Source organism: Sinocyclocheilus grahami, unplaced genomic scaffold (genome assembly GCF_001515645.1).
Source record: "Sinocyclocheilus grahami isolate Dianchi unplaced genomic scaffold, SAMN03320097.WGS_v1.1 scaffold69.1, whole genome shotgun sequence".
In the NCBI taxonomy this organism is placed as follows: Eukaryota; Metazoa; Chordata; class Actinopteri; order Cypriniformes; family Cyprinidae; genus Sinocyclocheilus; species Sinocyclocheilus grahami.
In genome coordinates this window covers 94702-117084 of record NW_015505248.1, presented here as the reverse complement: position 1 = coordinate 117084, position 22383 = coordinate 94702, and the positions used below count along the sequence as shown (strand labels likewise).

The 22383-nt window shown below is 35.3% G+C and overlaps 2 protein-coding genes and 1 long non-coding RNA gene across 4 annotated transcripts in view; 1 reads left to right on the top strand and 2 right to left on the bottom strand.

Moving 5' to 3' along the window:
• LOC107585309 (uncharacterized) overlaps positions 1 to 9068 on the bottom strand; it is a 77023-nt gene extending 67955 nt beyond the window's left edge. For both annotated transcript variants that reach the window (XR_001609232.1, XR_001609231.1), the window contains exon 1: positions 8989 to 9068. This is a non-coding gene — a long non-coding RNA (uncharacterized lncRNA). The remainder of the gene's footprint in view (positions 1 to 8988) is intronic.
• On the top strand, positions 8350 to 11978 carry LOC107585308 (CUE domain-containing protein 2). The gene is made up of 9 exons (XM_016272278.1): positions 8350 to 8500; positions 9066 to 9139; positions 9233 to 9376; positions 9497 to 9558; positions 9759 to 9883; positions 9971 to 10141; positions 10672 to 10736; positions 10823 to 10883; positions 10968 to 11978. The coding sequence occupies exons 2-9, from the start codon at positions 9066 to 9068 to the stop codon at positions 11112 to 11114; spliced, it is 849 nt and encodes a 282-aa protein (XP_016127764.1). The 5' UTR covers positions 8350 to 8500; the 3' UTR covers positions 11115 to 11978.
• Positions 11979 to 16757: 4779 nt separating this feature from the next.
• LOC107585304 (hypoxia-inducible factor 1-alpha inhibitor-like) overlaps positions 16758 to 22383 on the bottom strand; it is an 18605-nt gene continuing 12979 nt past the window's right edge. The window contains exons 4-8 of the mRNA XM_016272264.1: positions 20611 to 20756; positions 19924 to 20030; positions 18329 to 18392; positions 18124 to 18234; positions 16758 to 17088 (exon numbers count right to left, since the gene is read on the bottom strand). Coding sequence (XP_016127750.1) covers positions 17032 to 17088; positions 18124 to 18234; positions 18329 to 18392; positions 19924 to 20030; positions 20611 to 20756 — 485 coding nt within the window. The 3' untranslated portion in view covers positions 16758 to 17031. The remainder of the gene's footprint in view (positions 17089 to 18123; positions 18235 to 18328; positions 18393 to 19923; positions 20031 to 20610; positions 20757 to 22383) is intronic.

Here is a 22383-nt window from a genome sequence, read left to right as displayed (position 1 = left end):
CAGGTGAACCCTGTAACCACCTGTGCATCCAGCTGCAACGGTCTGGCTGAGCTTAATCTAATTGTGAGAGGTGTATTTTGCTGTGCACTTCTTGTGCTGAAAAAATATGTGCCGCATTTACAATGACAATAAACAAAGGAGCAAAAAATCAAATCCAATTATGGCAACTCAAACTACTCAAACTGTGCAGAGACAGTCATGAGCTATTAATAAAGTAACTGTTAAAGTGTCAATAATTGTTGTAACAATGAAATCCTTGTCAATATCTTATTGAAGTGAAAAAATGTTCCCAACAGAAATCAGATGCCTGTTTGAGCTAAAATGTACAAAAGGATCATTAGAGATATCACTTGACACAGTATGGAAGCCCAATTTTGTATTTAAAAAAATAAAACTGAAATACTGAAATAAAGTTAAAAGTAAAAAGTAAAGTCACTTTGTGAGAAATAAAGCCACAATTACCATAAATATTCCAAGAAAGTTGAAATATAAACTTACATTTAGAAGAAATAACCTTGCAATTGTGAAATTTATAGTTACAATTGTGATATAAACTCCCACTTACACAAAATAGTCACAATTCCAAGCTACAGGCTAAAGTTGGAATTATGATATAACATTTACAAAAATTAAAGCTACAATTGTGAGATACAAAGCTACAGTTACTAAAAAATGAAGTTACAATTCCAAGACAAAGTTGCAATTACAATAGTCACAACTGTGATTTCCGTGATATAAAGTCACATTTACAAAAAGTTAAGTTACAATTGTGAGATATAAAGTAGGCATACTAGAATAAAATCACAATTACAGATGCAAAATTTACATTAAAAGTTACAACTTTGAGAAAGTAAGTCTCATTTATAAAGTACAATTTTTTATTATTTTTTTAACTCTGACGGCTTCCATTACAAACAGTGAGCTACCACATACAAACAAACCTTTTCAGTAACTAGGTACAAAAAAAGGGATGCAGAGGGATGTCACATAATCCATTCCTATGTCCTTAGACTTTAATCACTTCAGCATGCACAGTGATGGCAGCACCTTACTATATGAATAAATGCAGATGAAGGTTGAGTTGTTCGCTCAGATTGCATTTCCACCTTTATTTATGGATTCCTTCCAGTGGCATAGACATCATGTTTTGACGCGGCTCTAATGTCAAGATAAGATGAAGAATCACTTCAAGGTGCTCTCTGACACAAGATAAATGGCAGTTGACCTGAAGACACCTGGAGGTGAGGAGCCTTGTGGCACTGATGTGGTGCTGCTCTAAAAACATTTCCTGTCTGTACTGAGAGACACCACACCTTTGGGCCATTTTAGACACAGGTACATCTCATCTACGAAAACTTTGAGATAAGACTGAATGAACAAGCCTGCCTGTCTGTGCATATATAGTCCATCGCATCTGTTATTTATGACGTTAATGCCACAACATAAAAATCATGACATAAAATGCAACAAATGCCTAAATAAAGAAGGATTAAAGTCAAGTTTGTTGGCTTCTCTAAGTCATTACATAAACATAAAGAGTATATTGTTAAAACTTGTCACAAATATCTCACAATTTAAAAATTCAAAGAAAAAAAGATATCTCTCTTCAGATTTTGGTTTTGGTGACAAAAACAACATCTCCTCTCAAAACAGAGTCTGAAGGAGAAAAACCGTATACGCTCAGAGTTACTCAACTGCATGAATGCATGCCCAATTCTGCTACATTATTCTCCGAGCCGCGTAAATGATCAAACCTGGTGACAGTCTCAGTCTGAGGAAGAGACAGAGCCTACAAAAGGGAAAGTGACAGGCCCTTCTACAACAGATGTTTCTACCGAGGGGAGTCTACTCTCCACTGAGCAGTCTCACACATGAGAGACACCCAAAAGCTCTGGAAACAGTCCTGAAAATGTATGTTCACTGGTAAAAACGCTTCCCCCCCCATACGGACTACCCACCATTGAGTATTCCAGACTTGTTCAAAAACACAGAGGGGTATTAACACATAAAAAGCAAAGTACCGTTGCCAAAGTTTGTACAAAAGGCAAGAAAGAAATCACTGAAGAGCAATCTTAAAGGGATAGTTCACCAAAAAATGAAAATTCTGTCTAAATTTACAAACCCTCACATCATTCCAAACCTGTGTGACTTTCTTTCTTACATGGAAAACCAAAGATGAAAGCATTTTTTTCCCAGGCATAGCCATGGTCACCACTCACTTTTTTCTTTATATGTAAAAGAGAAGCTTGAACATTTTTCTAAACAGCTCTTTTTGTGTTTCACATACATATAAAGGTTTGGAATGACATGAGGTGAGTGAATAATGATAGAATTTTCACTTTTGGCTGAACTATCCCTTTAAATCCTACCACACAGAGCGTTTGCTTCTATTGATCCACAATCCAGAGAAGAGCCACACTATTGACGGAAAACAAAACACGTTAGAAAGGCCATTTGTCAGAAATGTTGCTCTCCAGATCTATCATGAAAAGCCCACTGTAAACGATAACACACGTCTGTTCTTCATTTCCAACAGATCAATGTTAATATGCAGGGGGTCCTGAAGATGGATTGCGGACACACTTTAACCAGCTAAGTGCCGGGGTCATATCACAGACAGGCTTGATAAGAAGTATGAGCCAGAAACAAGGTCTTCATTTGATATGACGCACTTCATACATCATAAGCCATAAGATCTGTCATATATAGATGCTGTAGCATGCATATACACTGTACGCTCGATTCCAGAGGACATTTTCAGAAGAGGAGAGACAAGTTCATCGTCTCCTGACACAACCTGACCTTTTAAATTATTTATATCATATAACTAAATCTCTCATGGTGGTTTAAGCATGTTTGCCATAAAACCGCCATTAATAGGTTAATTTCATACGAAACCAAACATTACAAACATGGTGATAGATGGAAAGCTACTTAACAAAACAATATAATTTCAATATAATGTCAGATTCAACAAAAAGCAAAGTACCGTTGCCAAAGTTTGTACAAAAGGCAAGAAAGAAATCACTGAAGAGCAATCTTAAAGGGATAGTTCACCAAAAAATGAAAATTCTGTCTAAATTTACAAACATCATTCCAAACCTGTGTGACTTTCTTTCTTACATGGAAAACCAAAGATGAAAGCATTTTTTTCCCAGGCATAGCCATGGTCACCACTCACTTTTTTCTTTATATGTAAAACATTTTTCTAAACAGCTCTTTTTGTGACAAACCCTCACATCATTCCAAACCTGTGTGACTTTCTTTCTTACATGGAAAACCAAAGATGAAAGCATTTTTTTCCCAGGCATAGCCATGGTCACCACTCACTTTTTTCTTTATATGTAAAACATTTTTCTAAACAGCTCTTTTTGTGTTTCACATACATATAAAGGTTTGGAATGACATGAGGTGAGTGAATAATGATAGAATTTTCACTTTTGGCTGAACTATCCCTTTAAATCCTACCACACAGAGCGTTTGCTTCTATTGATCCACAATCCAGAGAAGAGCCACACTATTGACGGAAAACAAAACACGTTAGAAAGGCCATTTGTCAGAAATGTTGCTCTCCAGATCTATCATGAAAAGCCCACTGTAAACGATAACACACGTCTGTTCTTCATTTCCAACAGATCAATGTTAATATGCAGGGGGTCCTGAAGATGGATTGCGGACACACTTTAACCAGCTAAGTGCCGGGGTCATATCACAGACAGGCTTGATAAGAAGTATGAGCCAGAAACAAGGTCTTCATTTGATATGAAGCACTTCATACATCATAAGCCATAAGATCTGTCATATATAGATGCTGTAGCATGCATATACACTGTACGCTCGATTCCAGAGGACATTTTCAGAAGAGGAGAGACAAGTTCATCGTCTCCTGACACAACCTGACCTTTTAAATTATTTATATCATATAACTAAATCTCTCATGGTGGTTTAAGCATGTTTGCCATAAAACCGCCATTAATAGGTTAATTTCATACGAAACCAAACATTACAAACATGGTGATAGATGGAAAGCTACTTAACAAAACAATATAATTTCAATATAATGTCAGATTCAACAAATTCAGACATGCTCATTTACCGTGAGTTCAGTGGTCTATTCAAGCATTTAAACTCATCTACATTAGAGTAGGACGACATCCACTGCACAAGACCGCATTATGCCTCTTGTTCGCAGCGGGTCTTAGGGAGCAGTGGCCAGTCTGGTGCCTATTTCCTTGAGACAGGATCTAAGCAGGAGCCAGACGGGAAGGCAAGCATTGCCTTGCAGGAGTCCGGATAAGCCAGCTCTGATGGCTTGATACAGCTCCAGACCCCCAAGCCTGATACCCTGGCCACAGAAGCGGGTCTAAATAATGTTTGCCATGCCTGCAAAATGCTGTTTGACATTGAGTTTCCTGCTACTATACTCATAAAGGTAAGAGTCAGAGCTCACCACCTGGCAACACACAAGTTTAAATGCACAATAATAATAATAAAAAATTAAAAAAAAGATAATAATAATAATAATTAAATAAATTGTAGTGTAGCATTTAGTTTAAATGTTATATATTGCCTGAGAATGTAGTTAAGTGAAAAATGGTTTGCTTTTAAACTGAACATTAACAATAAACTGCATTCGTTTCGAATATCTATATATTTTCTTTAAAAAAAACTGAATCAGAATTTTTTTCCTCCCATGTAAGTGTTGATGGAAAGCACAGTTTCATGCAGTATGACTGTGTGATTAAATTCTATTCATTTATTTCACTATTTGAGGTTGAGGAGGCAAATTGTGAAAGCTTGAAAAAGCTCATTAATAAAACTCGGTGGCTTCAATTGCACAATAGATTTGTTAAATTTTTTACGATATCTGTGAGGTGAAAACAAAAATCTGTTGATTTGATTTTGGCACTTGGGTAATTCAATTCAGATCATCTAATATAAAATAATGCACATTCACTTCAAAGTATAATAAAGTTAATAAAAAATGTGAAATCGCTGTGCCTGAACTGTGAATCAAACATTAATAAAATAATTAGAGATGTGTTCCGACAGACAGCTTCTGGTATTATTGTCTAAAGTTGGGGAAAAGGTAATTAATTTGGCAGTAAATTTATTCGCACCGTGTTTGGCTCCTCTAACGAAGGAGAGGAAATTGCAAAGCGGAGATCAAGGCTTCCTCTATTGTGTCTGATCAAATGGAAATCTTTCTCTTTTAACATAATATGCACATTGTGTATCCTGGCCTTCCATTGCTGAATGACATGCTTGAGCATACCATTAACTATGAGTGAAAACCTTTTAATTGCTTTTTAATATTTTAAATGCAAAATGTTTTAGATGTAGTTATTCATTTTTAACAGGCAAATGAAATAATAAAATTATAAAATATATATTTAAAAAAAAACAAAGTGATCTGTGTATTTTTAGAAAGACAAGCTAAAATAGATTTATCCTGATATACAATAAAATACACAATAATATAGGTGTCATCAAAAGACACAAACTACCAAATTAATCTTTTTAAAACTAATTTTTGAAATTATTTTTCAGAGGGAAACCTAAATTAAACTTTTGATACTAAATGTATAACACAGATTTTCACAATACAGCTGTAAGTTCTTGATTTCTCATCTGGTTTCTGAGTGCACAACAACCAGGTGTGTTTAACAAACATCCAGAACATTTTAACATATGTAAGTGCATTGTGTTTCATACAGTATGTTAAAGCTATGTTACGGGATGTGCTTCATGACACAGTGGTCCCTGCGGGTTCAGTACAGGGTCTCTGTGGCCCACCTTGAGCTCAAGGGTTCTGGCACACTGGCAGATGGGAGACATCGTGCCTTCAACTGGAAAATAGTTCTCTTGTGTCTGTAATGGCAAATGAGAGAATGCAAGGCAAGACTAGGCCAACTATAACAGTGCCTCCAGTACCAGTATGAAAGTTTAAAAAATAAAGTAGTACAACCTAATGTTTTGTCTTTTACAAAATTAGATCATTTTGTATATCCATAACTCAAACAGCATTTTTATATTAAAAGAAAAATAAATTATATAATGCAAAATAAATCATATCCATTCATTTTAGTATTTAAGAAAATAAATAAGCAATATTATATAAAAAAATTTAAAGATTTTTCTGTAGGAAAATCAGCTAAATTCTATTTCTAGACGCAATACAAAACGAACATGCAGAAACTAGAAAATAACCATTTTCTGTAAACCCCATAAAAACTAAATGTGATACTGTTGAGAAACTGATTTTACATTTCCCGATTTATGAATGCATCAATGTTTCTGTTAAAGTCAACAGTAACGATGCAAAAGTGCATCATGACTCAATGCAGCCACCTAGTGTTCACACCGTGAATCTCACCAAACTTTTTCAATATATCTCCAAATCTATTTCACAATTTATCCCACAAACTAAAATGAAAGCACCGTGATATTTTTCTATAGCTGCTGGAAACAATAGACCACAATAGAACTAGGTAGATTTTAACTGGAACATTAACCATTAAACATTTTTTATTACAGGTCAGGAAATAGTCCAAATTGAGTTGACAAGTTGACATTTTTTATTTTAAACTATTAATTTAATAGTAACTTCGTTGTATGTTACCATTTACATTTTTACTGTTTCATGAAATGCCATTGTGACAACATACCCCATTATTAGTGACAATTAGCCTCTCTATTTAGTATTTACTTCCCTTCACCTAGTAAAAATAAAAATGTACTGCTTTAATTCACCTCTAGAATATGTAACTTTCATCAAGATCTTACCCTATAGCCTTTTTTCCTATGAATAAGTCATTTGCATTTATAATTAAGAATGCATATTATCTGATGCATTAAAAGCTAGCATCTACTATCCATAAGGTTAGGCTGTTTTTTTGTTTTTTTGTTGTCAACTTCATTAACAAGTCCGGAATTAAGTCTAAATAATTACACCGCTATATTCTTATTATATACTTACTGACTGTGTATATACGGTATATATAAGGAATAGGGATGGGTTTCATTCATGCACTCAGTTTGTAAGACAATTCTTCATGCCACTGACCCAAGAGGGTTAAATAAAGTCCAGCCAAGATGAGACGTCTTCTCCTAGACTCATTATCAGCCTCATGTACTGTATTTCCCGTACTAATAATGAAACAGTGCAGCTGGATAAAACACGCACTCGATAAAGCATTAATTATGCAGTGCTAAACATCTATGAAACCAATTTGTAATCAGGAGGCGTGACAGCATACACTAGTGTAATAACACTGGAGCTTTCTTTACCCCTTATATGTGCGCTAACAGATGCTGACGTATGTGCGGAAGGGCCTTAAAAAAGATCAGTAAAACTCCACAGACAGTACTTGCTATTAGAGACAGATCAATAATGGATTTTTGATTTTTTTTTTTTTCTTTCTGATATTCTTAATCAGTATCGGGTCTACCGATAAGTGACATCCTTTGCTAGATCACATTTAACAGAAAACAACAGTGTTTCACAGGTAAAGTACCTAATTCACTGTATTATTTGCATACCTTTCTCAATTCACATTACAGCCATTCATACTCAAGTGAGAGACCCATAGCATTTTGACCTAAAAGAGGTCAAAACGGAAAACAGAGATAAAAAATAATTAGCTATGTACAACCACAAAAATGTAAATGACATAAAATTATTATAGTAGTAATTAATTATGCAAGCAATAAAAACAAATGTAAATTAAAATAAACTATTTATAATAGTTTATGCACAATAATGACGAGGACAATAATAACACAATTATTACTATTATTATAGTAGTAGTTATGCTAGCAATACAAAAAATTGTGTATGTATCTGTAAATAAACATATATCTAATGTATAAGTTTATTATTAAATGTATTAGTTTATATAAAATATTATTAGTTATATACAACGTTTAGTTTGTTTTATTATTCTTATTATTATTATACATAAAATATATTTTTTTATTGATGCGTTGCAAAATCGTTATACAAAACATTGTTCAATCTCTACTTGCAATTGGTTGGCGATAAAAAAAAAAGTGTCAGTGTGACGGGTGACTTACCTTGGCCTTTGTTTGTGAATGAGTTGTTCCATTAAAATATATCACAACTACAACTTAGTAATCACAGCAATCATAATAAATCACAGTCAACTATAGGAGCACAAAACAGGTAGGCTCACATTTGAACTTCAAGCGTAAATCTGTACTATGACACAGAATGCTGAATAAATAGTATCATAAAGCAGAATAGAGAATTAAATGCGTTTGTAACTCTGTAAACGCAATCAAAACAAGTGACACGAGGGTGTGTTTACATTAAAGCGGACGTGACGTCAAAGGTTTTGAACCTCGGCGACCGCGCGCAGGGCTAGTGTATTAGCTAAACATTTGACGATTTATTGCCAGCTTGCCAACACAAGCTTTCAATTTCTACGAGCGTTTTTGTTTTCTTTTTATTCTTTCAGCTGTGCGGTTTGATCCAAAGGTGAGATGAACATCTGAAGCCCTTTGCGCATGTTATAGGACTATGCTAGTTAGCCATCGGCTGCCCAACTGAGCACAGATAAACAAACCATGATATCGGGATCAAATGCTTCTACTGACAGCGGATGAACGCATATCATTTGTCCACCGTGTTTCTAAAACGTTAACCATAAGATTGATTGATTGTACAATCGTATGATTAAACGCCAAAACAATGTGTGGAGATCGCGTGCAAGCGTTGCCGTTTTCCAACACGCGATACAATTATTTGGTCATTTAAAGAAGTGCACTGAATCCGCTTCGACGTCGAAGCACGCAAAACAAAAATCTGTTTTTGGACTACTTAGGCCTTGCATAAGAGAGAAATTAGTTTGAACTTTTCGCAGGATTTGAAACTGCTGAGAACCAAAATTATACAGACTCTTCTGGTTTGATTCAGCTGATGTTGAGCACAGTTCTGTAGCCTCGTGTTTGTTTTCTGAAACATACCTGCATTAAAGCTTCTCTAATAAGTTGTCATTTCTTCTTTGTTCTCTCTTCACCTTTTTAATTCGACTGCATGTAGGATGGATCTTCAAAAAACAATCCACGACGCGCTGAACGACTTCATTTTGTCATATATTCCTCACGCGGATCTGAGGTGAGGGCGTGTCACTTCATACCTTTAATGACAGATTTCTGTTCTCCTCAATCATGAAAATATACCAGTGGCGTGTTTTTTATTTTTGATTAGTACTCTAGATGATGTGATTTTGTCCTACATCACTGGGGTGCTAGAAGATTTGGGATCTCAAGAAAGTGTGGAGGAAAACTTTGATGTAGAGGTGTTTGTTGAAATGTTGGAGGCCTACATTCCTGGTTTCTCAGATATTGACAGGTAACTGTGGGCTGATTTCTTGCGAGTTTAGTCCTACTGAGATTTGCAATTATTTTGTATTAAAATTGTATCATGTTTTCATGCATTTTTGACTGTTGGTAAAAACAAATTTCCTTATAGTGTCAAAGTTTGTGAGATGATGTTTAATCTGGCATCAAAGTTGGCCTCAGCCCGGGATACAGGTAATTTTCCTTTCATAACAGATGTTGCATTATTATATTAGATACATTTGATTTTGTCCAAAAAAAAAAAGAAGCTCAACCATAAAAACACCCCCCACCCCCGCGAGCCTGAATGACTATTAGCAGGTGCACAGGACAAAGGCACTTATGTGAAGAAACAAGAAAATGTCCTGCACACTGAAATGTGATTTGTGTCTAAGAATCTGGAGAGATGCAAATAGAGGAAGGTAAATTTCCCCTCTCAGAAAGCACTTCTTTAACCCATGGAGGTTCAAGAGAAAAGACACACAACCTCACATTACAAGCAGAGGGAGCCACAGCTCAGGTAATGGCCTTTCAAGCACATTCACAATGTACCAGATGATGGCCAGCTGGTTGGCAAGTGAATATGTGTTTGGAAATGTGTTTTCAGGTTAGTGAATCATCGTGGGACAAACAGGAGCAACATCTTCTTGAGATGTTTCCTAAATGCAGTGTGTCTGAGGCCAGAAGTGCATTGTCGATTGCTAAAGGAGACATGGAGGAAGCTGTGCGTCTCATTATTGAGGGAGATGTCCAGCTTAAGTGCTCAACGTCTCTTGATGTAAGTTCATTTGTAGCTCCTTTCACTGAAGTAATTTAACAGCATAAAACTTAAATTATAGATCAAATTATCTATAAATAATTTTTTTGCCCGTAACTGTTGTTCAAGATTAATGTTTTTGTATATTTGAAAGATATTATAGGGATATTTTGTTGCAAATCGGTCCAGTGATGATAAATAAAACTGTTAAAAATAATGTTCGTTAATTGAAATGAGGCTAAAATAAAATATAAATATTAGATGGAAAAACGTAGTTTAAAAAAAATTGAACGAAACCGCAAAACGTTTAGTCATATATTTGTCTAAACAAAAAAAAAGTAAGTATTAAAATTACTAAAACAAATACAAATAAATTGAAGCGAAAAAGTGTTTTTTTTTGTACATAAGTACAAAAGTATTATAACTTTAACTAAAATTACAATAAAAACTAATAATATAAAAATAAAAGGTAATTCAAAATATTAACTAATACTTTAATAGTATATAAATAATACTAAAATAACACTGATGCCTTAAAATTGTGTTTTCAGGCAAACCAAGGGAAGACTGTTTCTGCTGAAGTTGATCAGAAACTTAAAGCAAGCATTTTAGAAAAGTGAGTTGTTACCTTGATCTCACTTTTTATATTGGATGTCACTGCAAGCTGAAAAAAAATGCCTAATCAAATGTTTGGACCCGCAGGTACATGCTGGTTGATAGTGAAGAAGACAAGAAAGTGCACAGACCAGTCACTCCAAAAGATGTATGTTTTCAGTGATCGCATTGTATAACATCGATGAATTATGTAGATATTAATTCTTTCCACTTCCTATATGGTCATCTGCAGGCTCCTAAGAAACTGGTGCGCTATCACGGCAGTCAGGTGGTCACCACAAAGGGAGAGCGTTACCATCTAGTCAAGAAAGAAGAACCAGATGACATGAAGAAGACTTATGTTAGTCTCAAACCAGCACGCAAATATCGCTTTCATTGATGAAAGGCATCTTGCTGATGGACCATTCAGAGTCAACCCTCCATGTTTTGGATATTTGTGTCTGGTTGTCTGTGACTGGAAACAAATGATTTAGTTTTTATTTAAATGTATCTTGGTCTAAATGTGTGTCCATTTACATACATGGTGCTGGAGTTTTGATGTTTGAATTGATTTGCTGATCTGTGTAATCTCCCAGCAGGTCTCTTTTTTCGAGTCCTTGTTACTCTATTTATTTTTTTTAACTACTTTTTACTAAAACCTTAAGCTATACCTACAAACATGAAGGTGTTTACATTTGACTGTTTTCTTTAAGCCAAACCCTGTTTTAGTCATAATTTTACTGAAAGTCGTTGAAATGTTCCGCTAAGTGGTTGTTTTGTTATAAAAACAACCAGTTTAGCTCATTTTCGGTGGCAGGAAACAGTTGAACATCAGTGTTTGTATTTTGCATTGTGTGTTTATTTTCATATACAGAAATAAAAAGACTCCATATATGTTACTATAGAATAGCAGGGTCTGTGTGACCGTTGATTTGAGATGCAGTTCACAATGTCTGCCTGTTAATTCGGGTTTAAGCTCATCATATACACTGGACAAGCTTTGGATAGACCAAAGCTTCGTCTGCATACTTTCTAGAGTTACTTTTTTGTCTATATTGTGTAATTGCTTTGCATAGTTTTAGTAATGGATGTGCTTTGTGTTCACTATTAACGATTGTATTGTCATATCCACATTACACCAGTATTTGAGATTTGTTTGTGCTTGATGTACCCCATTTACATGTAAACCATGTTGTCTTTGCCATAGAATCACAGTATCCGCTGTCTACATTACCAGTCACCTCCATGACCCTGAAACTGAAGTGCAGTGATTAGATTCAAATATATTAACATTATTTTTCAAGGACTGATGTTTTTGAAAGTAACTAGTAAATAATGTTGTTTGAATGTTGTCATTTCTCAATTGTCTATTTTAAATGCTTTTAAACTACTTAAAATAGTTTTGAAAGCAGATTTTTCTACCTTTATAAGTACACTGAAGAGAATAATGAGGTTGTGTTTAAAGAATAAATTAATTTTAGTGTGGAGGAATATACACATCTAAAGACAAAGAGGTGAGAAAAGAAAACATGTTTTAATTTAAAGACTAGAAGAACAGACAAAACCACTTTAAGCCACTCAGAAATCAGTACTGAGAACTACAGAAATCAAAAGATCATGCAGATAGTCTTTGAAGTTACAGGTTCTGTTCTCTTACATTTGTACACAACTTAGATCATGCTCTAAAGCACATGTTAAACAATGCTAGAACACCTGTTAAATAATTATTTTAAAGACAAGACATGTCTGTGAAAGGCCAAACACTTCAAAATAATCTTGTCAGAATTTTATATTCTGTAATCTTTGTAAGAATGCCTGTAACAAGACAAATGTTCCCAGAGTTATGATTTATTTCATATCTTGTGTCTGTGATGATAGGCAAGTAATATGATAGATGACTACTATCATTGATAGTACACTGTTTGACATTTTGGCCAAATATAAAGTCAGCTGATACAAGTCCATGATATACCAATAGGTTTATGTAATGAAGAAAACTTTAAAACACTGTATACATTTAAATAATTGAAGTGGCCATTTGTGTGGTTTGCTTTCTTCCCGGAACAAAAGTGAAAAACAAAATCATTTTCAGCATAAACATTTTGTATCTTAAATGCACTAATTTTAACAACAAAAATGAATTTACAATAAAAACTAACTGTTGCAATTACATTTTTTTTGATGAACTGCATTTTCAAAGACTTAAAATTAGACCAAACCATTCAAAATCTTTTATTTCCTTTCAATTCATAGAGACCGCTAACACTTGGCAAGTGTAGTTTGTTCTAAATTACAATCCTTACAGAAATGGTACCATAGAATGTTTCACTGAAAAATAACACCAAGAAACTAAAACATTTGCCTTAATGTACACTTACCTAAAATAATAATAATAATAATAACAAATGCAAATTTTTATTCAGTGAGTCAGCTACCAAAGGATAAGAAATCATTTGTTTTAAAAACATTGTGGCTGACCATTGTATTCTGCATTACCTCTATCCTAACAGAAACACTGTTAATCCTTGAGATCAAATTCAAAAGCAAACACAAAAAAACACCATCAAATCATGGTAGTATCAACAGTTTAAAACCGTCAATGAGCTGATGGTAGGTTTCAAGTTGTAAATCATCCTCCTTTGTGGATATGCTCGAGGAACTCTGCCAGTTTCACAGCACGGACTCAACCACAGGAGTTTAATCATGACATATGGCACCTTCTTTGTCCCAACATGGGACAAAACCTGACAACAGGCGCTCTGGGTGGTGTAAAAGTGCTTTACAGGCTCTGCTAATGCATTCATCTATTTTTTAGCATGTAATGCTGCACACATATGAATGTAAGGACTTGTTAAGGAGAGATCAACTTAAGATTCCTCATCAGTGGTTTTCCTCTTACACCAACATAGAACTAGCTATAGTTGAAAACAGACAAAAGGCGGAAGTCTTTATACTGCCATGCACTGGCAACAGTCTGTTTCAACAGTCTGAATGTACACACAAGCATATACTCATATCCACACATACATATAAACAGACCTTCTTAGCAGCACACTAAAGAGAGTTCAGCTCAGGCCATTAACTCAGTCCATGATCATATCTGCCCTTGATCATCATGTTCAGCAATGGACCAACCTGTTGAAAACGGGATAAAAAAAAAAATAATCTTGAATACCTCAGCTCCCGATCACTAGAATATGAGAAGCAAAATGACTGAAGTTTTTTGTGAAATTGTTTCAAACAATATTTCATGATTAAAACAAGAACAAATCTGCCAGGCATGACCTTAAGAATTTAAGACTTTGTGCTTTGTGTTCACTATTAACGATTGTATTGTCATATCCACATTACACCAGTATTTGAGATTTGTTTGTGCTTGATGTACCCCATTTACATGTAAACCATGTTGTCTTTGCCATAGAATCACAGTATCCGCTGTCTACATTACCAGTCACCTCCATGACCCTGAAACTGAAGTGCAGTGATTAGATTCAAATATATTAACATTATTTTTCAAGGACTGATGTTTTTAAAAGTAACTAGTAAATAATGTTGTTTGAATGTTGTCATTTCTCAATTGTCTATTTTAAATGCTTTTAAACTACTTAAAATAGTTTTGAAAGCAGATTTTTCTACCTTTATAAGTACACTGAAGAGAATAATGAGGTTGTGTTTAAAGAATAAATAAATTTTAGTGTGGAGGAATATACACATCTAAAGACAAAGAGGTGAGAAAAGAAAACATGTTTTAATTTAAAGACTAGAAGAACAGACAAAACCACTTTAAGCCACTCAGAAATCAGTACTGAGAACTACAGAAATCAAAAGATCATGCAGATAGTCTTTGAAGTTACAGGTTCTGTTCTCTTACATTTGTACACAACTTAGATCATGCTCTAAAGCACATGTTAAACAATGCTAGAACACCTGTTAAATAATTATTTTAAAGACAAGACATGTCTGTGAAAGGCCAAACACTTCAAAATAATCTTGTCAGAATTTTATATTCTGTAATCTTTGTAAGAATGCCTGTAACAAGACAAATGTTCCCAGAGTTATGATTTATTTCATATCTTGTGTCTGTGATGATAGGCAAGTAATATGATAGATGACTACTATCATTGATAGTACACTGTTTGACATTTTGGCCAAATATAAAGTCAGCTGATACAAGTCCATGATATACCAATAGGTTTATGTAATGAAGAAAACTTTAAAACACTGTATACATTTAAATAATTGAAGTGGCCATTTGTGTGGTTTGCTTTCTTCCCGGAACAAAAGTGAAAAACAAAATCATTTTCAGCATAAACATTTTGTATCTTAAATGCACTAATTTTAACAACAAAAATGAATTTACAATAAAAACTAACTGTTGCAATTACATTTTTTTTGATGAACTGCATTTTCAAAGACTTAAAATTAGACCAAACCATTCAAAATCTTTTATTTCCTTTCAATTCATAGAGACCGCTAACACTTGGCAAGTGTAGTTTGTTCTAAATTACAATCCTTACAGAAATGGTACCATAGAATGTTTCACTGAAAAATAACACCAAGAAACTAAAACATTTGCCTTAATGTACACTTACCTAAAATAATAATAATAATAATAACAAATGCAAATTTTTATTCAGTGAGTCAGCTACCAAAGGATAAGAAATCATTTGTTTTAAAAACATTGTGGCTGACCATTGTATTCTGCATTACCTCTATCCTAACAGAAACACTGTTAATCCTTGAGATCAAATTCAAAAGCAAACACAAAAAAACACCATCAAATCATGGTAGTATCAACAGTTTAAAACCGTCAATGAGCTGATGGTAGGTTTCAAGTTGTAAATCATCCTCCTTTGTGGATATGCTCGAGGAACTCTGCCAGTTTCACAGCACGGACTCAACCACAGGAGTTTAATCATGACATATGGCACCTTCTTTGTCCCAACATGGGACAAAACCTGACAACAGGCGCTCTGGGTGGTGTAAAAGTGCTTTACAGGCTCTGCTAATGCATTCATCTATTTTTTAGCATGTAATGCTGCACACATATGAATGTAAGGACTTGTTAAGGAGAGATCAACTTAAGATTCCTCATCAGTGGTTTTCCTCTTACACCAACATAGAACTAGCTATAGTTGAAAACAGACAAAAGGCGGAAGTCTTTATACTGCCATGCACTGGCAACAGTCTGTTTCAACAGTCTGAATGTACACACAAGCATATACTCATATCCACACATACATATAAACAGACCTTCTTAGCAGCACACTAAAGAGAGTTCAGCTCAGGCCATTAACTCAGTCCATGATCATATCTGCCCTTGATCATCATGTTCAGCAATGGACCAACCTGTTGAAAACGGGATAAAAAAAAAAAATCTTGAATACCTCAGCTCCCGATCACTAGAATATGAGAAGCAAAATGACTGAAGTTTTTTGTGAAATTGTTTCAAACAATATTTCATGATTAAAACAAGAACAAATCTGCCAGGCATGACCTTAAGAATTTAAGACTTTCTGCTCTGATTTAAAGGGGTGGTTGCTTATGATTTCACTTTTTGAACTTTAGTTAGCGTGTAATGTTGCTGTTAGAGCATAAACAACATATGCAAAGTTACGACGCTCAAGAGTTCAACGCAAAGGGAGATATTTTCTTTTAAAGAAATCGCTGTTCAAGGACTACAAAAAACAGCTGGTAGGGACTACGAGCTTTTTCCTGGGTTTGTGACTTCACTAACCCAATGTTTACATAAACCCCGCCCCCGGGAACACGCAACTACCCATAATGGTAAGGGGGCGTGACGTTTCCGGACAACGTGCACTAGGCAGTTAGCGAATCACAAACACACTGAGCCCGCTAACCAATCAGAGCCCATTGCGTATTTCTGAGGGAGGGGCTTCATAGAACCAGGAACTCAACAGACCGTTTTGACGAGAATGAAAACAGCGGTGTAGAATAAAGGTAAAAAATTTGAAAATAATTAGATTTTTTTTTTTTTTAACGAAGCATGAACACGTTACACTGCACCCCATAAAGCATTCATCTATTTTTTAGCATGTAATGCTGCACACATATGAATGTAAGGACTTGTTAAGGAGAGATCAACTTAAGATTCCTCATCAGTGGTTTTCCTCTTACACCAACATAGAACTAGCTATAGTTGAAAACAGACAAAAGGCGGAAGTCTTTATACTGCCATGCACTGGCAACAGTCTGTTTCAACAGTCTGAATGTACACACAAGCATATACTCATATCCACACATACATATAAACAGACCTTCTTAGCAGCACACTAAAGAGAGTTCAGCTCAGGCCATTAACTCAGTCCATGATCATATCTGCCCTTGATCATCATGTTCAGCAATGGACCAACCTGTTGAAAACGGGATAAAAAAAAAAATAATCTTGAATACCTCAGCTCCCGATCACTAGAATATGAGAAGCAAAATGACTGAAGTTTTTTGTGAAATTGTTTCAAACAATATTTCATGATTAAAACAAGAACAAATCTGCCAGGCATGACCTTAAGAATTTAAGACTTTCTGCTCTGATTTAAAGGGGTGGTTGCTTATGATTTCACTTTTTGAACTTTAGTTAGCGTGTAATGTTGCTGTTAGAGCATAAACAACATATGCAAAGTTACGACGCTCAAGAGTTCAACGCAAAGGGAGATATTTTCTTTTAAAGAAATCGCTGTTCAAGGACTACAAAAAACAGCTGGTAGGGACTACGAGCTTTTTCCTGGGTTTGTGACTTCACTAACCCAATGTTTACATAAACCCCGCCCCCGGGAACACGCAACTACCCATAATGGTAAGGGGGCGTGACGTTTCCGGACAACGTGCACTAGGCAGTTAGCGAATCACAAACACACTGAGCCCGCTAACCAATCAGAGCCCATTGCGTATTTCTGAGGGAGGGGCTTCATAGAACCAGGAACTCAACAGACCGTTTTGACGAGAATGAAAACAGCGGTGTAGAATAAAGGTAAAAAATTTGAAAATAATTAGATTTTTTTTTTTTTTAACGAAGCATGAACACGTTACACTGCACCCCATAAAGACAATTAAGCTTTCGAAAAAAGCTGATCAACCCTTTTTAAGGCCTTAATTTGTGGAAAGGCGAATTAGGACATTTTAAGACCTGCAGAAACCCTGTCTTTGAACAAACATGCATTAAACAATTAAAGTAGTGGAAGAAGAAAAAAGGTTATTAATTTTTTTCTCTAGTCACAGCCAAATGTAGGCATGCACAATTTTATTCAGGTTTAAAGCAGGTTAGCCACAAATATACTTGTAATTAGGTTATTGTCAAGGTCAAAATGCACAGGGAATTCCTTAATGCATTATTCATATCGGAGGACCTAAAAACGGAAAAGGCTTTGATTGACTGTTCTACTTCTCTGTACCTCATGCGGGTCCCCCAAGGCCTCTCCCAACATCTTCTCTATGTTCCTCATTATGGCCACTTTCTGATGAGCTTTCAAAGGGTACTCTATCCTCTTTGGAGTGGGTGCCCCCTGGAAATATTTTGCACAATATTGGTTGATTGGTGCTAAGATACATCATGTTTACAAATAAGACTGTGAATGAGATGGTGATGCAAAAGCATACCTTGTACCAGAAGTTTACTGTGATGGTCACGCCTCCATTTAACAGGGACTCAATGTGATGCCACCTTTATCAAGTAAAAATGCAAACATTTATCACTTAAGATAATTTCATAAACCTATACAGTATTATGCAAAAGTTTTGGGGTCATTAAGGTTTTATTTTGTTTAAAGAAATGAACACTTATTCAGCAAGAACGCATTAAATTGCTCAAATGTGACAGTAAGGACTTTCACATTGTTACATAAGATTTCTATTTCAAATAAATTCTGTTATTTTGAACTCTTTATTCATCAAAGAATCCTGAAAAAAACAGAGAAAAACAATAATCAATGTTTCTTGAGCACCAAATCAGAATATTAGAAGGATTTCTCGTGTGACACTGAAGGCTGGAGTAACGGATGCTGAAAATTCAGCTTTGCCATCACAGGAATAAATTACGTTTTAAATTATATTAAAATAAAACAAACAAATAAAAAACAATTATTTTAAATAGTTATAATATTTCATAGAATTTCTGTTCTTACAGTAATTTATAATCAAATGAATGCACCCTAAGTGAGCATAAAACTCTTTAAAAAAATCTTACTGACCCAAACCTTTAAAGAGTAGAGTATACAAATATATTTATTGAATTTAAATAATTGACTTTAAATATTGGTTCACTCATTTTTGGATTGCTTTATCATTTCTAATTCATATGAAAATGCATTTAGAACTAAATATTCTAAAACTATTCTAAAATGAATGAACACGTAAAAAATCTTCCACAAAGCTTTTACATACAATAACATTCAATTGCTATTTATGATGAAGACAGTTTAGATAAGAGCACCATGACTGCAGGAAATTCAAACTGAAAAACCATTTGAATCCCACACTGGACATTCCTTCCACATCTGCCACTGTGATTGTTCTCTTAATATAGTCATTTATGCAAAGCACACAATGTGCACTTTACACATATAAACTGCACTTTTACACAGCTAATGAAAACCTGTTTGGAAAGTTTTTTAGAGACTTGAACCATTACTGGGCAACAAGCTTCACTTTTGAAACATGTGCCTGATTTTAAAGACCATATGCAGCATGATGCCCCTGTGCACCACTCTTTGTCCATGTGTCGAATTAGAGTTCAGATATACACACAAGGAAACTCTGAGAACATTTGGAAAATAGTACGTTCTGTGTTTGCTCGTTAATTCAAATGGAGGCCCTTCGGAAACACTAGGTTAAAAGAAGAGAAGAGGTGTTCACACTCAGGCAGCCATGAGGAAAAATTATGGACTGTAGAATTACACAGCTGGTTGACATCATTTTGCCCTCCAGTGACTAGGGGGAGCAAGGAGTTGGAAGACAAAGCCGTCACTCTCACAGGCTTGAAACTAAGTCAGCAGCCCATGGAGGCAGAGAGCCAGAGGCCTGCTGAATATTCCTAACAGGTTTTCCCAGGCACTCATCCTGTCTGTCTTTGGTTCGTCAAACAGAGAGTTCCGTCTCAAACTCCATTTGGTTGAGCCAGACTGGCTGAAATACACATTTCATCTTAAAGTAATCATTGTGATCGATCTTTTCTGTGTATTTGAAGGCAATCTTACCAGTACACTGGGATGTATAAGACATCACCTGGTCCCAAAACAGCCTCATATCCAACAGCATTTGTGAAATTAGGAAACTTGTCATAATCTGGATTTTCAAAATCAACCTATGAATGCAAAAAAAAAAGAAGTTATTTTTGCAAGTTATTGTTACAGTCTTAAAGAGTCTGAAAACAAAGTTTTTCAGCCAGTGGTTCTCAAACCTTTCATTCCAGGAACAATGTTTGTACAACATTCAATCTAGAGTCCATTTGGGTATACCAGCAACATACAGAGAAGAATTGCGGATTAAATATTTGAGAAGGGTCGGTGCTAACTTAAGATCGATAAAAATGTTTTCTGGGACCTAGTATAAATCAAACACAATTATCAACATATTTTTTGGCATCTCTGTTTGTGTTTAATATTTTTGTATTCACTACAATCATTTCGCCCCACTAATGGCAGATGAGTGGAAAAAGTAATGTGACAGAAACCGTTGAATATAATATTTTGCTTTTTTTTGTTAATATTGTGTACTTGAACATTAGTTTGCATGCTGTATTGCTGAAGTACAAAGTAGGCTATGCAATCTTTGTTGTTAGACAAACAATACAGCAAAAATTTTTAGACTGTAAACTTCTGGGGTAATATCACATACCTATAATAGAGAACAACTGGTCTAGAGTTTTATCAAACATACAATACCTGACTCTGTCTGTCACATGGATGATGAACTGGGTAAGGATAGAGGCAGTCAAACTGATTTGGAGGAAAGAGAATGCATCTCTTATGTCCTTTGATTTGTGCAAAGAAATTCTGCTGCTCATCATAGTGTGCTGGTGTAACATTGCCTGGTGAAACATTTTGAGAGGATAAACAAACAAAAAATTAGATGGTTACTGCACCAACTTAAATGTAGACAATGAAGGACAATTTTCAAGTAGTAGTAGATGTATAATTTTATTTAATGCCATGTCAGCATCTGAGGCTATTTTCATGGCAAAAACTCAATTACAAAAATACAAATATCACATAAATACAATAAAAACCAAGCAAACAAACAAACACAGCAAGTAATATTATACAAGATCTTTTAAATTAAAGGGGTCATATGATGCGATTTAAATTTTTTTCTCTCTCTTTGGAGTGTTACAAACTCTTGGTGCATAAAGATCTGTAAGTTTGCAAAAACTAAAGTCTCAAATCCAAAGAGATATTCTTTATAAAAGCCTCGTTTAAACACGCCCCCACATGTCTACGTCACTGTGTGGGAAGATTTGCAGAACACCGCCTAAATGTTCACGCAAAGAAAGGCGGCGTAACTTTTACGGCTTTCACCATGGACAAAGTGGGCCGTGGGCCGTTCCTCACTCAAGCCCGCCGTGTGTGACGCTGTGTGACACATTTTATGGAGGACTGTTTCCTGAACCTGCAGAGTAGCCTACAATGGGTCTGTGCTCAAAGGCTGTTCTATAAAGTGGGGCAGTTCCAACTTTGCAAGGACAGCCTGGCGCTTCTGACTCTGTAAGTAAATTTTTAATATTTAAAGAAATTGCCACTGATGATTCAAACGCGAGTTTTAAAGCAGTATAGAGTAGCGCTTGTTGTTTGTCGTTTCTCCGATCACAAATGCAGACATAGTTTTATGTTTACGCGGCGCGATACGCAACGCAACGCGTAAATACACAGTATAAGTCATTATAATCAGTAATTATTAGGGGTGGGACAATATATCGATATGGCGATATATCGTTGTCCTTCATGCAATACGAGAATCGATATCTGGCGCCAAATATTGATATTTTACTACAATACAATACTATAATTTACTACAATATATTACTACAATAAGGCGCTCTATATAGATTCCCTGCTCCCAACATCTAAAAAAATGCGTGGAAATCGCAGCCGCGCCATTTCCACCTTCTTTCCAAAGCGCTCTGTGCAACCATGAACTGCGTTCTCTAGAGCCCGACCGATATGGGTTTTTCACTGGCCGATATTTAGAAATCGGGGCAGCCGATGGCCGATATATGATGCCGATTTTTTTTTTTTTTTTTTCCATACATCTCATAAAAGTGAGTTTGAGCAAATGATTATTGCAGGGTACAAGATAGTAATGGTAGTAGTAGCCCAATTTAGAGTAATAATTGGCCATTTTTAAAAAGCGGGGCCGCCCATTGCCCATTTATGATGGTGGTTTTTTTTTTTTTTTTTGGCCGATATGTTTAGCCGATTTTCTTTTTTCTTTTCTTGTTTCAGCAAATGATTATTGCAGAGTACAAAATAGATGGTAGTACTAGCCCAATTTAGAGTAATAATACATGGCTCAAAACTTAAGCACCTTCTCAAAACAGTTCTGAAGGATGCTTTTTGTTTATGTTTGCTGACAGACACCAGTGTTTCCCACAGACTGCAAATTAATTCTCTGCCAGCAGGAGGCGCTTTGGGAGCTGGAGATACAGCGGTTTCCCCGGT

Excerpts from the sequence above, each read along its gene's own strand:
- LOC107585308 (XM_016272278.1), top strand. The coding sequence starts at position 9,066 with ATGGATCTTCAAAAAACAATCCACGACGCGCTGAACGACTTCATTTTG. Across the intron at positions 9,140-9,232 it reads ATTCCTCACGCGGATCTGAG|TACTCTAGATGATGTGATTT; the intron begins GTGAGGGCGTGT and ends ATTTTTGATTAG. Across the intron at positions 10,142-10,671 it reads AGTGCTCAACGTCTCTTGAT|GCAAACCAAGGGAAGACTGT; the intron begins GTAAGTTCATTT and ends TTGTGTTTTCAG.